Raw genomic sequence first — 14,500 nt, 5'->3', positions numbered from 1 at the left:
GAGGCGTGAAATGTCCGAACAACTGAGAGGAAAGGGAGTGGGAACACGAGAAGAGTCCCTGCGTCGAACTCACCGTTTCTACACCTGCTGCCGATACACTGTTCCTCCCTCGGGCTCGCCACAAACTTCCAGGGCGTTTATTTCATACACGAGGGAAATGAGCTTTGGAGAAGTAACTCACCCAAGGTTATAACCCTCTGGAGGACCGAGTGTGATTTCATCTCCTTAACAGTTAAGGAGTAGCTACATTGATACAGCCCTAAAATTATTTTGGCCCTTTGAAGGCAGCCACGAGGCTGAGGTGGCCCCCGGTGACAATGAGTGTGACACTCCTGCTCTAGAAGGAGAGGCAGACGTGAAACAGATCACAACAGAGTAGGTGGACACCGCAGGCCCTCCTGATGTCCTGTAATAACTGTTACGGGTTTGTACTTCACGGAGCTGGGTTTTCTTTTAAGATTATTTATTTATTTTTAGAGAGAGGAGAAGGGGGGGCATCGACCAGCTGCCTCTTGCATGTACCCCAACCAAGCACTGAACCCGCAACCCAGGCTCGTGCCCCGAGCAGCAACCTTTCGCTTTGCTGGACGATGCCCAGCCAACTGAGCCACACTTGTCCAGGCTCCATGGAATTCTTGTCACCCTTCCTAACTCTTTATTTACATCCTCGGCCTCTCTGAAGTCTCCGACTGTATTGCACAGGCCTCAGTGGAGTCAAGGGTCTCCCCAGTGCCCCCCACATCTAATGCTGAGGTTTAGACAGGGACTCGATGGCCTTTTTCCTTAGTGAAATGGTCGTCTGGGTGGGGGAAGCACGCATGCGGTCACGTTGTAGGTGCAGCAGAGGAAAGGGGAAGTGAAAGACCACGAAGGCTCCCAGGCTTTGAGAGACTGGTTGAAACGAAGCTGTGAAAAACTCCCTTCCTCCTCCCGCCACCGCCACACACAGCACTGACCATGGAGTGCCCAGAAGACAGTGCAGGGTCTCTGCCAGCTCCCGCTTCCACCCCGGCGGCAAAGGTCTGGAGTAGAATGGTGTGTGTGTGTCCTTTCAGACCATTGGTTGGCTTCTAGGTGCCTGGCGTTCGCCTCTTGGCAGAGCCTCTCACCATCTTCCTCCCCGCTCCCGAAGGAGTCATTGGTTCCTGCAGGAGAGGTCAGGGGCAGAACAGCCCTCGAACGTCGGAGCTGGGCCATTCCCCTTCCAGGAAGGAGAAGCTTGTAACTGCTTTCAGAAAGTGCAGTCTGTCCAATTACCCAAGAGGTCTCTGCCCGACCAGGCCAATCCCCTTCTGCTTTCATTGTTCCAACGCCCCGAAGAAAGCATAAAAAATGAAATCCAAGTACCTGCTCAATTCAAGTGCCTGCTTTTTTCAGCTTTCTCCCTGCCTGTCTTTCACCAGAGCTGCCAATAAAACAAGAGCCGCCATCTCTCCAGTAGAAGGGCTAATGAGCCGTGATTCGGAAGGTGGGAAGGAAAGATGGGTAATTGGGTGTATTTAGTGGCAAATAAGTGGTTAAGAAGCATCAATTTCACCCAGTTTGCTTAGGGGAAATGCGGGCCATGATAAACAAGCAGCACGTGCTTCATGACAGCTCTCTGTGTGCGGGGGCCAGTCCCAGGATGCCACTGGGCACAAGCCCATCCTGGGCGGGGCCGTTGGCTAAAGGACAGTGTATTTTATGACCACTAAGAAAGCTGGCTGATCGTTTCCGAACCACAGGGTCTCCTACTGGTTCTCACGCAGGGGTGGTTTCTGGGTTCTCTAGCTCTTTCTTTTAAAAAAGATTTTATTTACTTATTTTTAGAGAGGGAAAAAGAGGGAGAGAAACATCAATGCATGGTTGCCTCTCGAGTGCCCCCTACCAGGGACCTGCCTCATAACCTAGGCATGTGCCCAGACTGGGAACTGAACTGGCGACCCTTTGGTTCGCAGTCCGGCACTCAGTCCACTGAGCCACACCAGCCAGGGCTGCGTCCTCTGGTTCTGTAATGTACTGTAATTGGTTGTCACTGGGAATGAACTCCTCTCCAGGCGAAGGTGGGGTGGGAACTCGGGGAGTAAGTCAGAAGCACAGTGGTTGCCCGGGGTGACGGAGCAGTGCACACCCGGCAGGCCAACGCCTCTGCCGACTCTCATGTTGTCTGGAAGGGAGCAATGAGGACATCCTGACGTTGTCCCTCACCCCCCAGCTGCCATTATATGGGGCCTTGGGAATGGCCCAAGGACCCGCCTGCTCTGCCCTCCTCAGCGAGGTGCAGGGATGAGCACTTTGCACGTGGTTTCAGTAGGTGCCCTGACCTTCGCTTTATCCCGAGGTGGGATGGAAGCGCGGGGCTCCTGGAATAGCTCCCTCTGTGGCCTGCGAGCACACCCGGCCAGGACCCTGCAGTAAAACAGAAGTACGAATGGACAGAGCCAGGAGGTGTCAGAAGTATCTTCACTCCCTGGGCCTCAGTCTCCCTGCCTCCCAGAGTGAGGATTCTGGATGGTTGGTTGGTTGGTTTCTGATTTGCAAAGTCCAAGTTTCATTCACTGGCAGCCTGTGTCTAGCTGGCACACCTTCCGGCCCAAGGCGTTCTCACTGAATGAGAGGCCTCGGGAAACTCTGCTTCGCAACTAAGTGGTTTCCGAGGGCTCTTCTGCCCTCAGATTCTGAAATTCGTCATCTGGGCCGAACTCTTCATTCAGGTCAGGCGGCAGTCCACCCTTCCTCTGTTTGGGGTCCTTTCCGTTCTGGGATTTCTGCCTCCTAGGCTTGGCCTGCTGAGGCTATTTGGAGCTTTCTGTTGTTCAAATACACCTGCTGTCTGTGGAGCCGCAAGGGAGACCGCCGTTTCCCGGCGACCTCCTCCCCAGGCAGCGGAGGAGCGCCCGTGTCTCCTGCAGGGAGCTGCCCGTGCCCTCTGTGTGCGGAGCAGGGACGGAGGGGCCGAGCACTGAGCCCTTTGCAGCCCGGTGTCTGTCCAGCCTTGCAGGCTCCCCACTCGCCGCAGTGCAGCCTGGGAGCCGGGCAGCAGCATCAGACGCCAGGTCTCCCGTCTGGGGGCAGCCTCACAGCCTCTTTAGTCTTGACCGACGAGGGCGCATGTAACTGCCTTGTTTACATCTGCTTGCCTCCACGCGTTCACAGCTACTCCGAGTTACCTATAAGGGACCGATTCTGGAAGGATTTCCTAATACCAACATTGAACTAGAATCCATTTGTGGTTGTGTCCCTAAGAAGCAGACAAGATGGAGAGGGCCGGCGGCAGCGGCCCAGACCGGAGAATGGGACTAGCCCTAATTAAAATGCTCCGAGTCAGGCGTTTCTGGCTTGCTGGAGTGTGCCACCCACACTTCCCCGCAGCCACGGGGTCTGGCACGGTCTCGTGACGGCCAGTCCGCCCAGTGTGCTCGGCGGGGAGCACTGACTGTCCTCCCGGCTTTGAGAGACTGGAGTGGGCCCAGCCCAGCTCTTCCCAGCCTGGTGCCGGGGCACCCAGCAGCCGCCAGGACACCCAGCGGCCTCCAGGACCAGGGTGTGGTCTGCGAACACCCGTGGGGAGAAGGCCTGAGTTGGGAAACCCCGGCTTTTTGTTTTCCAGATTACTTCGAATCTCAGTCCTTCTCTTCACTCTCAGCTGCCTTGCTTATTTTTAAATATTCCTCTGATGAGAACTTTTCCACCCTCCCACCGTCAAGCCTACCAGCCCACCTGCATCTGGGCTCCCATCTGTGGCCACCCCGCCCCAGGCCAGTGCATCCCTTCCTGTCTTTCCTGCTCGTGCACTTGACTTTTTTACTCCATCTGCGTTTTCTTGCCACCATTTTGGCAAAACTGGGGAGAGGGGTTTTCTGTGTTGCTGTATCTTCTTCCTCCTTCTCTTCCTCCCTCCTTCTGCTCCTCCCCTTTCTCCTAACCAGAAATAGGCCAACTTAACAGCCTTCTGAAGCCCACGTATGGCTCTTACCATCTCACGGACTGTCTTGTGTCTGCTAAACACCCGTCCCTTTGCTATTTGGAAGCAGATCCCAGGCACCCATAAAATTTTCGGTCAGTACTGCTCAAAGGTGAGGATTTTCCCCCATTACCCACTGCCACTAAATCTTTTAAAAAGATAAAATAAAACCTTAATAATAATTTTTCCTCAGTACCATCAACTATCTACTAAATTTTCAAGTCCCAATGGCCTCATCTCTCTCACTTTAAAAATACCCCCTTTGCTTGACGCAGGGTCCAGATAAGCGCCAACTCTCCCGACAAACTCCTGCCGGGCTTTCGTCCCCACCCCTTCGCTCAGATTGCTTTCGTCAAGGTTCCCAGCACCTCCCTTTATGTGGGAATGGGGCCCCACAAACCGATCCTTCCCACCCTCTGGAAACTTTCTTCACGTGGAGAATGCTCTGGAGTGCGCCTCACTGGCTGTCTTGTTGGTCTACAGCTGCGACCCCAGCCCCCAGCCCCCAGCCCCTGCTGGGTGTGAGCTTTAACGAGAAATGCAGGCTCCCTGGCCCCACATGCAGAGTTTTTGATCTAGTTGGTCTGGGAAGGTGCCTGGGCATCGTTCCTTTCCTTCAGCCCTCCGGGTGGGGTGCAGGCAGGTTCTGAGGGCAGGGCGCCCCGGCTCAGTGCCCAGAGGCCCTCCCTGCGCTCCCCGGGGGGCTTCGTCCAACTGCACAGCTTTCAGCAGTGGGCAAGGGCGGGGCGCCGCCCTCTGCCTGAGCTCCAGGCCCACTCAGAGAACTGTCTCCTTGACATCTGTCTCCGCTCAGGGACCCGACTGGTGTTTTGAACTTAACCGTGACCAGGGCAGAACTCCACCTGATCTAGGAAAGGCACCACCGTTCAGCTGCTCAGACCAAACTCCTTAGAATCATTCCTGCCCCCTTCCTTTGTCTCATCCCCGACGTCTAATCCACCCGTGCATCCCCGGGGCACCACCTTCAGGAGAGCTCTTGAGTCTGACCCTCTCTCACTCCCGCCCCCGCAGCCAGCCCCAAGCCTCCACTCTGGGTCCGCACTAGTGACTGCCTCCGAAGCGGTCTCTCTGCCTCCCCCTTGGCCTTGCACAGTCTGCACGTGGCTACAGTGGCCTTGTAACATACGTAATATATTACGTTACTTCCCAGTTTTCAGCCTTGTGGTAACTTCTTGTCGTACTGGTGATAAAACTAAAGTCCTTCCCCGTGGCCTGTACGTCTGCACTTGGTGTGGCCCTTGGCTGCCCTCTGACCTCATCTCTACTCACATCCTCACTCCCCAGCTCCAGCCGCACCTGTCTCCTCACTGTTGGCCTGGCCTCAGGACCCGCCCACTCTTCCCCAGACACCTCAGCAGTTATTTCATCAGCGACATCCTCTCCGACCCCATGTTCATGGCAGATTCCCTCATCTCTGCTTTTTTATAGTATTATTATTTTCCAACATGATATTATATATTTACACATAGTTCACTTCCATCTGCCACCAGGATGTAAGTTTTACAAGGACAAGGACTTCTGTGAAAGAACGGTATCTGATAGATACATAATAGGAGTTCAGGAAATATTTATGCAAACATACGTATCTTCAACGCTTGAGCCTGTCCCTCTGGCCACTGCTGGACTGAGCTTCTGGCAGGGACAGCTCCCAGCCCAGCCTGCCTTGGGTGTGCATTCCTTCTCACCTCTGCTCGGGGCTCTAGACCAGAGGTCAGCAAACTTCTTTGTAAAGGGCCGGACAGTAAGCTTGTTGCTTCTCCAAGCTGTGTGGTATCTGTTGCATCCACTCCACTCTGTCCTCATAGCATGAAAGTATTAGCTGAAGCAAATACAAAACAAGTTGGCACGCCTGTGTTCCAATAAAACTTTATTTACAAAAATAGGAAGTGGACGTGCTGGCCCCTGCTCTGACATTTTCTGCCTTTCCCCCAAATCTACATGGACAGAAAGGAAACACTTAGAAGCACTTGGCAGTCTGATCAGCAGTTTCTTCCCAGAAGTGGGGGAAGGGTCCTCCTGGAGCAAGTGTGGCTTGCGTTAGCCGGACAGTAGGCATCCTCCCTGGGGAGATGCCAGCATGGGGCAAAGGATGGCGAGCGTCATGGGCAAGCTTGCTTCTTAAAGCGGTCGCCCTGGCTTTTCTCCTCGGTCCATCTTCCGAGAAGCGGAGCTGCAGACGACGGTGAGCTCATATCCACCACGGTGCTTTTTAGTTCCTGCGACTTGCAAGAGAGAGGACTGCGGTTCTCTCTCTGGGCTTCTCCTACAACATGTTGGAACGGAGTATAACACTTTATATGTGTTATTTATTTAGGGATCTTGATCCCAGGTTAGATGAAAAGATTTCAAATCAGGCACTTACTAGTTCTGTGACCTGCTTTATGGGGGTGCTCTGATGATTAAATTAAATGGTATTTGTGAAGTGGGTACTCACGGCTGCGAGTGTTTGTTACGGGTTTTCAGGGGATCACGCACCGTGATATGGCACAAGCCGTATCCAAGTCCTCACAGTGCCCTGTATGGGGGAGGGCACTGTCACCAGGCCAATTGTATGGATAAGAAACTCGAATTTAGAGGGTGAAATAACAGTGAGTGAGGAGCAGAGCCCACCTCCAAATCCAGGTTGTCCAACCCCACAATCTGTACCTTTTGTTTTAAAGATTTTATTTATTTATGTATGGGGGGGAGAAACATCAATGTGTGGTTGCCTCTCGTGCACCCCCACTGGGGACCTGGCCTGCAACCCAGGCACGTGCCCTGACTGGGAATCAAACCAGTGACCCTTTGGTTTACAGGCTAGAGATCAATCCACTGAGCCACGCTGGCCAGGGCCAGAATCTGTACCCTTAACCACTCCAGCACCTTCCTAGGGCACCTACTAAGCACCCAGTAATCTAGCCGGTTTTAGCTGCACCAGGAGACACTGTAGGCCACCGGAGAGTAATTTGAAATAAAGGTCGGTGGTTGTGCCCCAGGCCGAGTTATACTCATTCCATTGCTGGTGCAGCAAGTAGCTAGCTGCCTGCTGAATGCCTCTGCCCAGGACCTCGCTTCCTGCCTCGCTGCAGTGCCCTGCGCAGGAGCGCAGGCTGTTGACAGAGCTGCTCAGGTTTTCTGTCACCGACCCACAGACACCCCTTTCTTCCTCCTGCTCCTCTCAAGAACTATGCCGAGTCGCAGCATTGATTCAGATTCTCCTTGTCCCCTGAGGTCATGGGAAATCTCTATCAACCTACTGTAAAAGAATGATTAAAGAACAGGCTTCCGCCCTGGCTGGTGCGGCTCATGGATTGAGTGCTGGCCTGCGAACCAAAGGGTCACGGGTTTGATTCCCAGTCAGGGCACGTGCCTGGGTTGCGGGCCAGGTCCCCAGTGAGGGGCAGGCAAGAGGCAACTGATCAGTGTATCTCTCACACACTGATGTTTTCTCTCCCTCTAAAAATAAATAAATAAAGTATTTTTTAAAAAGAATAGGCTTTAGAAGCACCTGCTAGGGAACTGGTGAACAGGAGATCAGCCCTGGAGAGCGGGGAACGCCACTGCGGCTGCCTGGCCCCTGAGCTCACGTTTCTCCGGGTGCCGTGGCATTCGCGTGGCGGAGGCTCTGGGCTTTCATTCTGGTGAATCTCGATTAGTGTGCACTGAGCACTGGCTGCCTTCCGGACCTGAGCTGCACCTTGTACGCGCTTGCCGTTTGCTCCTCTACCTCAGCCCTGTTCTGCAGGCCTGTCTGCAGCGATGGAGACGTTCTGTGTCCGCCCCGTGCAACACAGTGTCCGCCAGCCACGGTGGCCTCGGAGCACTTACAGTGTGGCTAGTGCAGGGGAAGAACTGAATGTTCTTTTTTAAATTTTAGTTAATTTACATTTGAATAGTTACATATAACTAGTGGCTATGCGTGGAGAGCTCCTTTAAACCCGTTTCACAGAACAGGGTTAGAGGGTGAAGTAATCTGCCAAAGGTACTCAACTCTAGGAGCAGGGCCAGGCTTTGGACCTTGGCCTCCTGCCCGGAGCCCCCACTCTTCACAACCCTCTTATATACCCCATTTCTCTCTCTTTTTAAAAAAGATTTTATTTATTTTTTGAGAGAGGAAGGGAAGGAGAAAGAGGGAGAGAAACATCAGTGTGTTGTTGCCTGTCACATGCCCCCCCCACCAGGGACCTGGCCTGCAACCCACACATGTGCCCTGACTGGGAATCAAACCGGTGACCCTTTGGTTCGCAGACTGGCTCTCAGTCCACTGGTAGCCAGCCAGGGCTGCCCCCTTTCTGTTACACTTTCTGCAGAAACTGTTTCCTGGTGGCAGACTGTTCCCTGATTCATAACACTGGGAGGGGGTGAGTGTGTGCGCACGCGACCCACCTTGAAATAAACGTGTACCGCACGGAGAGAGCTGTGAAACTCACCGGAAGGTACAGAAATGTGTAACGATGAGAAAACGTGCCCGTTCCCGGAAGTGGCAAAAGGCCACTTCTGCCCACAGATAGTCTCTGGGTTCGGTAGAATTCTACTCCAGATCCAGAAGGGAACTGTAATGAAATCTGATTCTAAACAGTGTGCCAGAACAGTCAAAGGAGTCTTGAAAATGCATAGTTTAGTCTAGGAAGACGGCATATTAAATCACAAATCAGTAGGGGACCATTAAGGTGGAAATGGGTTATCCATCCAAAAAATAATAAAGCTGAATCCTTATCTCATGTCATATATAAAGAGCTAAGCATTAAAAAAAAAACAAACAAACACCAGCCCTGGCTGGTGTGGCTCAGTGGATTGAGCGAGGGCCTACGAACCAGACAATCGCTGTTCCATTCACAGTCAGGGCACATGCCTGGGTTGCAGGCCAGTTCCCAGTGGGGGACGCACAAGAGGTAACCATACATTGATATTTCTCTCTCTCTCTCCTTCCCTTCCCCTCTAAAAATAAATGAATAAAATCTTTAAAAAAAAAACAAAAGTCCTAAAATCAAAGAATAAAGGTGCTCTTGTAATGTTAGACTGGGGAAAATAGGAAACTATAAAGGGAAATACTAATGGATCTAACTACATAAAATAAAATAAAATAAAAATTTCTCAATAGGAAGAAAAAAAACACCAAAAGCAAAGTTTGGAGGTCAGTTGACACTGGGCAAAACAAAGCAAATCCCCAAACCCCAAAACATTGCAGCAAACAGGGTTAAATGCTTAACGAACCAAAGTTGCGACAGATGAAAAGAGACCAGCTGCCAGGGGAAGACCGAGCCGAATAGGCAGTTTATAGAAACATGAAAACGAGTGGCTAATAAAGCTGTTCAACTGCACAGGTGATCAGGGAAATGCGATGAACACAAGTGCTGGTTTTCACCAATTTGGCAAAAATTAGACTAATTATATCCAGTATTGGCCAGCATGGTAGGGGTGTAAATTTATCCAGCCTTTCGGAAGGGCAAATGGCAGGTTCCGGCCACAGTGTAGATGGGCGTGTTCTGTAGCTCCAAGGTTCTGCTCCAAGCGCTCACCGCATGGAAATACCCACCCATGTTCCACTGAGGTTCGTGGCAGTGTCTTGTGTGATATCGAAGAATTGGGGACAGTAGCCATATCTAGCAATGGTTAAAGCATGATACAGTCATATTTTAGGAACAGTAAGACTGTGACAAGAATATAGTGGATCTGTAGGTAATGATATGGAAATATATACTGAGCGTTGTTAAGAAAAAGTGACTTTCAGAACAATGAGTACAGTATGTTCCGATGTTACTTTTTTTTTTTTATCCTCACCCAAGGGCATTTTTTTCATTCCTTTTAGAGAAAAACAAAAGGAGAGAGACAGACAGACAGGCATTGACTGGTTGCCTCCCGTACATGCCCCGACCGGGGATTGAACCTGCACCCTAGGCTTGTGCCCTGACCTGCGATTGGACCGGGTTTGGTTTACAGAACAATGCTCCAACCAGCTGAGCCACACGCTGTGCAGGGTCTACTTCCCTCTTTTAAAGTCTGTGTGGGCAAGAGAAGAGAGGGGAGGACACACTCGGGCTGCTGACAGAGGGGACCGGAGAAGCACCTTATACCTGCTTCCGTGTCGCTTGCATTTTTATGATAAGCCAATAGTGTTTGGGGAATAATGTTGTTTTACCGTATCTTGACCTGAGAAAGGGGTCTGAGTCCCAGCCAGGGCTCCCTCGCCTGGCTGAAAATCACAGTGACCGGTGTAACTTAAAACTTTTCCATGTGCCCTGGCTGGTGTAGCTCAGTGGATTGAGCACGGGCCTGCAAATCAAAGGATTGCGGTTCGATTCCCAGTCAGGGCACATGCCTGGGTTGCAGGCCAGTTCCCAGTAGGGGATGCATGAGAGGCAACCACACATTGATATTTCTCTCCCTCTCTCCTTTCTTTCCCCTCTAAAGATAAATAAATAAAATCTTAAAAAACAAACAAACAAAAACTTTTCCATGTGTTTCAAGTGTGATGGTGGATATGACTACTTTTTTATCATGAAGAAAATAAATAAGCCTGTTTAGCTTTTTTTTAAAAACAAAACAAAACATGATTTTTAAATTTACTTTTAGAGGAAAAGAAAGGGAGAGAAACATTAATGTGCAAGAGATAAATGCATTGATTGCCTCTCACACACCCCCCCTGGGGTCCTGGCCTGCAACCCAGGCATGTGCCCTGACTGGGAATTGAACCGGCGGCCTTTTGGTTTGTGCTCAATCCACTGAGCCACACCAGGCAGGACTGTTTTGCTTTTTTAGTAAGGAGATTACACTAGAGCACTGAAGACCCTTCTAGCTCTAATCTCAGATTAGATTTCCTAATTTTGAAATTAAAACACACACACACACACACACACACACATACATACACACACAGATGTGGGCTCTGTGGTTTTGGGTCGTGAGATGCACAGGAAGACTTTCAGCTTTTGCTGAGGACTGTGTGGCTTCTACCCGCCCAGTGTTCCTCCTTTTGGTCCTGGGGCTCCATTTCACCTGGCTCTCGGAGGCAGGGCAGAGCCCCAAGGACTGAGGTCGGCCCCTGGCCAGCGGGGCCACTGGGCTCACTCTGGGCCGCGGAGAAGAGTCTATTTTTGTTGTGGGGGCTGAATGGTTGGCCCGTCCCCAGGAGCGCGTGCTCACCGGTGTGGCTGATGTATCTCGCCTGCTGCTGCCGTCTCCACCACTGCTGCAGAAAACAGGAGAGCATGTTTGCCCAGCGCCAGGGCTTAAATCTGAGATGCGTGTACAGGGATGGTGCTCTTTCGTTGTGTCCTTCCCCCTTCTGGCCATTGGAAGGGTGGCGGCAGGGCAGAGTGTGGCCACCATGGAGGTGGAGAGCCTTCTCCTCAGGCTTGGCGTGGAAGGGACCCCTGCCTTCTAACCGGCTGCGGAGAACTTGGTCCAAGAAGCTGGGCTTTCTCAGCCTTCACCGAGCCTCTTCGGCTGGGTGGGGTCCGCTCAGAGCTGCCAGTCGTCTCACCTGCTGTCCAGCTTGAGGACAGTGTCCCTCTTGGTGTAGGGCTTCCCGTGACCCTGGCATGTACCCAGATCCATGTCCAGCCTTGTCAGGTTCCTCAGGCAAACCCGGTGTCCCACATCAGCCTGTGGCAACAAGACCGTCGGAGCAGGTGCCCCAGTTCATCAGCCCTTAGTTTCTGCAGAAGAGCAGCTCAGAGTGGGGCCACCGTGTTGCGCGACTCCAGGGGCGGGGCACTTACATGAGGCACGGGGGCTCGTTCATGTAGATAATGTTCCATGTGGGGCCTGGGGTTGTGGAGCTCGGGGGCCTTGGCTTGAAGGCTGGCGGGACCGGAGGCCTACGCGTGAACTGGGACCGCCGCGCTGGTCTCGTTGTGCAGAGCCCTTCCGGAGGGCTCGTGGGGGCCTGGGCCACGAGGAGGCAGCCGTGGGTCTCGGACCCTCTCATGCAGGACGGGCAGCAGTGCAGGCCGTTTGGTGGCCTTTGTTGGCCACCACATTCATCATTTGACTGGTTTTCTCAGCAGTCCTCTCAATTCCAGGGCTCCATAGCCCTCCCCTTACTGCGTTTCTAATCTGGGGTTGGTTTTCTTTCCCCCTTCAGCTGCAGAGCTACCTGGCTGCGTGTGAAGATGAGACCCCTGCCATCCGGAACCATGACAGGGTCCTGCAGCGTCTGTGCGAGCACTTGGACCACGCCCTGCTGTACGGGTGAGCCGCGGTCCTCCCTGGAGCCGAGGGCTGGCACATCAGGGCGCCGCCAAGGCCACGCGCAGCCTCCAGAGAGACGTCCCCGGCCTCGGGAGCCTTTTATCTCTTCCCTTGGCAGAGCTTTGTCTCACGCAGGCAGGCCGCGGGCTGTCTGTGGTTGGTGAACTGTCTCTGCTCAGGTGTAAATGACGGGGCGGGGAGGGGGGTGGGCAGCAGGTAAAATGCTGGTGGGAAGCCATGCTGTTGCCCGTGGGTCCCTGAGCTCACTGCTGACTCGGCCGGCGGACCAGCTGACTGCGGCTTCCCAGGGGCCTGTTTCAGCCGTGGCAGCTCCTGTCCTCTGTCCTCAGCCTGCAGGACCTCTCCTCTGGCTACTGGGTGCTGGTGGTGCATTTCACCCGGAGAGAGGCCGTCAGGCAGATCGAGGTGCTGCAGCACGTGGCCACCAACCTGGGGCGCAGTGAGTAGTGCCAGGCTGGCGCCGGGAGGGCCCTCCCCGTGGGCTGCTCAGGGCTCGGGTTCAGCCCCTGGTCAGCCCTGGAGGCTGATTCCCTCCTGATCTCTGGGGGCAGTGGGCGCTGAAGCGCCGGTGCTCTCCTCCCCACAAGGCCCCTCTTCTCCCTGCACATGGCGGTTTGTTGGAGCATCGTGGGCGAGGTGGGGGGGGGCGTGAAGGAGAAGGAGACGCCGGCGAGGCCCAGACCCCGCGGGCCCAGACCCGGCACGTGATGGGCCTCGCATCAATCTCTGAGTGAGGGTCGGCGTTAGCCTGCAGGGTCGAGCAGGGTTCTTGCATTTGTCATCCCACCTGAAGTTTGCAGCCTGTCCTCTGTGTCAGAGCTTCCTGGGCCGCAGGCTGACTAGGGGAATAAAGATCCCAGGGCTTATGACATTCCAGTAAGAAGGCTTTTGGAGCCTTGGCTGGTGTGGCTTAGTGAACTGAGTGCCAGCCTGTGAACCGAAAGGTCACTGGTTCAATTCCCAGTCAGGGCACAAGCCTGGGTTGCAGGCCAGGCCCCCAGCTGGGGGCGTATGAGAGGCAAATAATTGACGTTTCTCTCTCCCATCAATATTGCTCTCCCTCCCTTCCCTTCTCTCTAAAAATAAAATCTTTTAAAAAAAGAAGAAGGCTGTTGGGGTGCGTGGTCCCCTCACTTACTCTTTCCTTCCTTTCTGCCCTTGCTTGGCAAAAAAGCCAGCTCCTGACTACCTTCCTTCCAGTTACTCCTGCCCTTGTTTGCAGGCCGGGCCTGGCTGTACTTGGCCCTCAACGAGAACTCCCTGGAGAGCTACCTGCGGCTGTTCCAGGAGAACCTGGGCCTGCTGCACAAGTACTACGTCAAGTGAGTGTCTGCTCAGTCTCCTGCAGCCCCGGCGCTGCCCTGGAGCAAAGTCCCAAAGACTGTTGTCACGTGCAGACACCACGGTGTGCCACATCAGAGGCCTCGCCTGGCACTGCCTGCCCAGGGCACGTCGGTAATGGCCGCTGGGCCGTCAGGGCCTTGCCTGGGGCAGCCTTTGCCAGGAGTTCCGGGGCTGTGGCCGGGCTGGTGTTCGGCAGTTGGGGGCTCTGCCTCTGCCCAGCCCTCTCTCCGGGCCTCAGGCCCCACTAGAGTGTGCGCCCTTTGCGGGGGTTGCTGCAGGATCCGTGTCCATAAGCAGCTGCTGTGAGCCAGACGGCCCTGTGCTGCAGGTCCCGTATCTGAGGGCACTGGCGCTCAAGTGCCGTGTGGCCCCAAACCCGGGGGCGGGGGGATGCTGCGAAGGGGCGGGTGAAGGCTGCCTCAAGCTGACTGGGTGCCCTCAGGGAGTAGGGGTGTCACGTGCCACATTTCAGCACAGCCTGCGTGTTGGGGAGGTAGGGCCGAGGTGGCAACCAGAGCCAGGACCCCATCGTCCCGCCTTGCGTCTCGCAGGAATGCCCTGGTCTGCAGCCACGATCACCTGACTCTCTTCTTGACCTTGGTGTCTGGGCTGGAGTTCATTCGATTCGACCTGGATCTGGTGAGACACCACGGCTCTCGCTGCCCGAGGGGCAGAGGGGTGGGCAGGGGGGGCACGGGTTCCGCTGTCCGGCTGCCTCCCAGGGAGCCCGCTGGGCGTTATGCAGGTGAGAGCGGCCTTTGTGTTTGGGACAGTGGGAGTGAGTGGAAGGGGGTGAGTCTCTCTTGGCTTAAGGCCAGGTTCCCTGGATCACCTTCCCATCTCTGTCCCAGCTTGGAGGGGAGCCGCGCTGCCTGGCGCGTTTGAGCGCTGAGGTACTCTCCCTGATGGTCCAGACAGGCATGTTTGAGAGGGACAAGGCAAATTCATCCCTGTGCCTCCTGGGGTCCCGGAGTTGTCACCAGCTCCATATTCCCCTGT

General features: G+C 54.1%; 1 protein-coding gene across 2 annotated transcripts in view; it reads left to right on the top strand.

Moving 5' to 3' along the window:
• PLEKHM2 (pleckstrin homology and RUN domain containing M2) overlaps nucleotides 1-14,500 on the top strand; it is a 34,488-nt gene that overhangs the window by 6,682 nt on the left and 13,306 nt on the right. For both annotated transcript variants that reach the window (XM_053660425.1, XM_037146102.2), the window contains exons 2-5: nucleotides 12,030-12,136; nucleotides 12,487-12,596; nucleotides 13,380-13,479; nucleotides 14,053-14,140. In XM_053660425.1, coding sequence (XP_053516400.1) covers nucleotides 12,030-12,136; nucleotides 12,487-12,596; nucleotides 13,380-13,479; nucleotides 14,053-14,140 — 405 coding nt within the window. The remainder of the gene's footprint in view (nucleotides 1-12,029; nucleotides 12,137-12,486; nucleotides 12,597-13,379; nucleotides 13,480-14,052; nucleotides 14,141-14,500) is intronic.

The sequence above is a fragment of the Artibeus jamaicensis genome, unplaced genomic scaffold (assembly GCF_021234435.1).
Source record: "Artibeus jamaicensis isolate MK-2021 breed Jamaican fruit bat unplaced genomic scaffold, CSHL_Jam_final scaffold_847, whole genome shotgun sequence".
NCBI lineage: Eukaryota > Metazoa > Chordata > Mammalia > Chiroptera > Phyllostomidae > Artibeus > Artibeus jamaicensis.
Note: the sequence above shows the minus strand (reverse complement) of the source record. Positions and strands in the feature narration are given on the sequence as shown.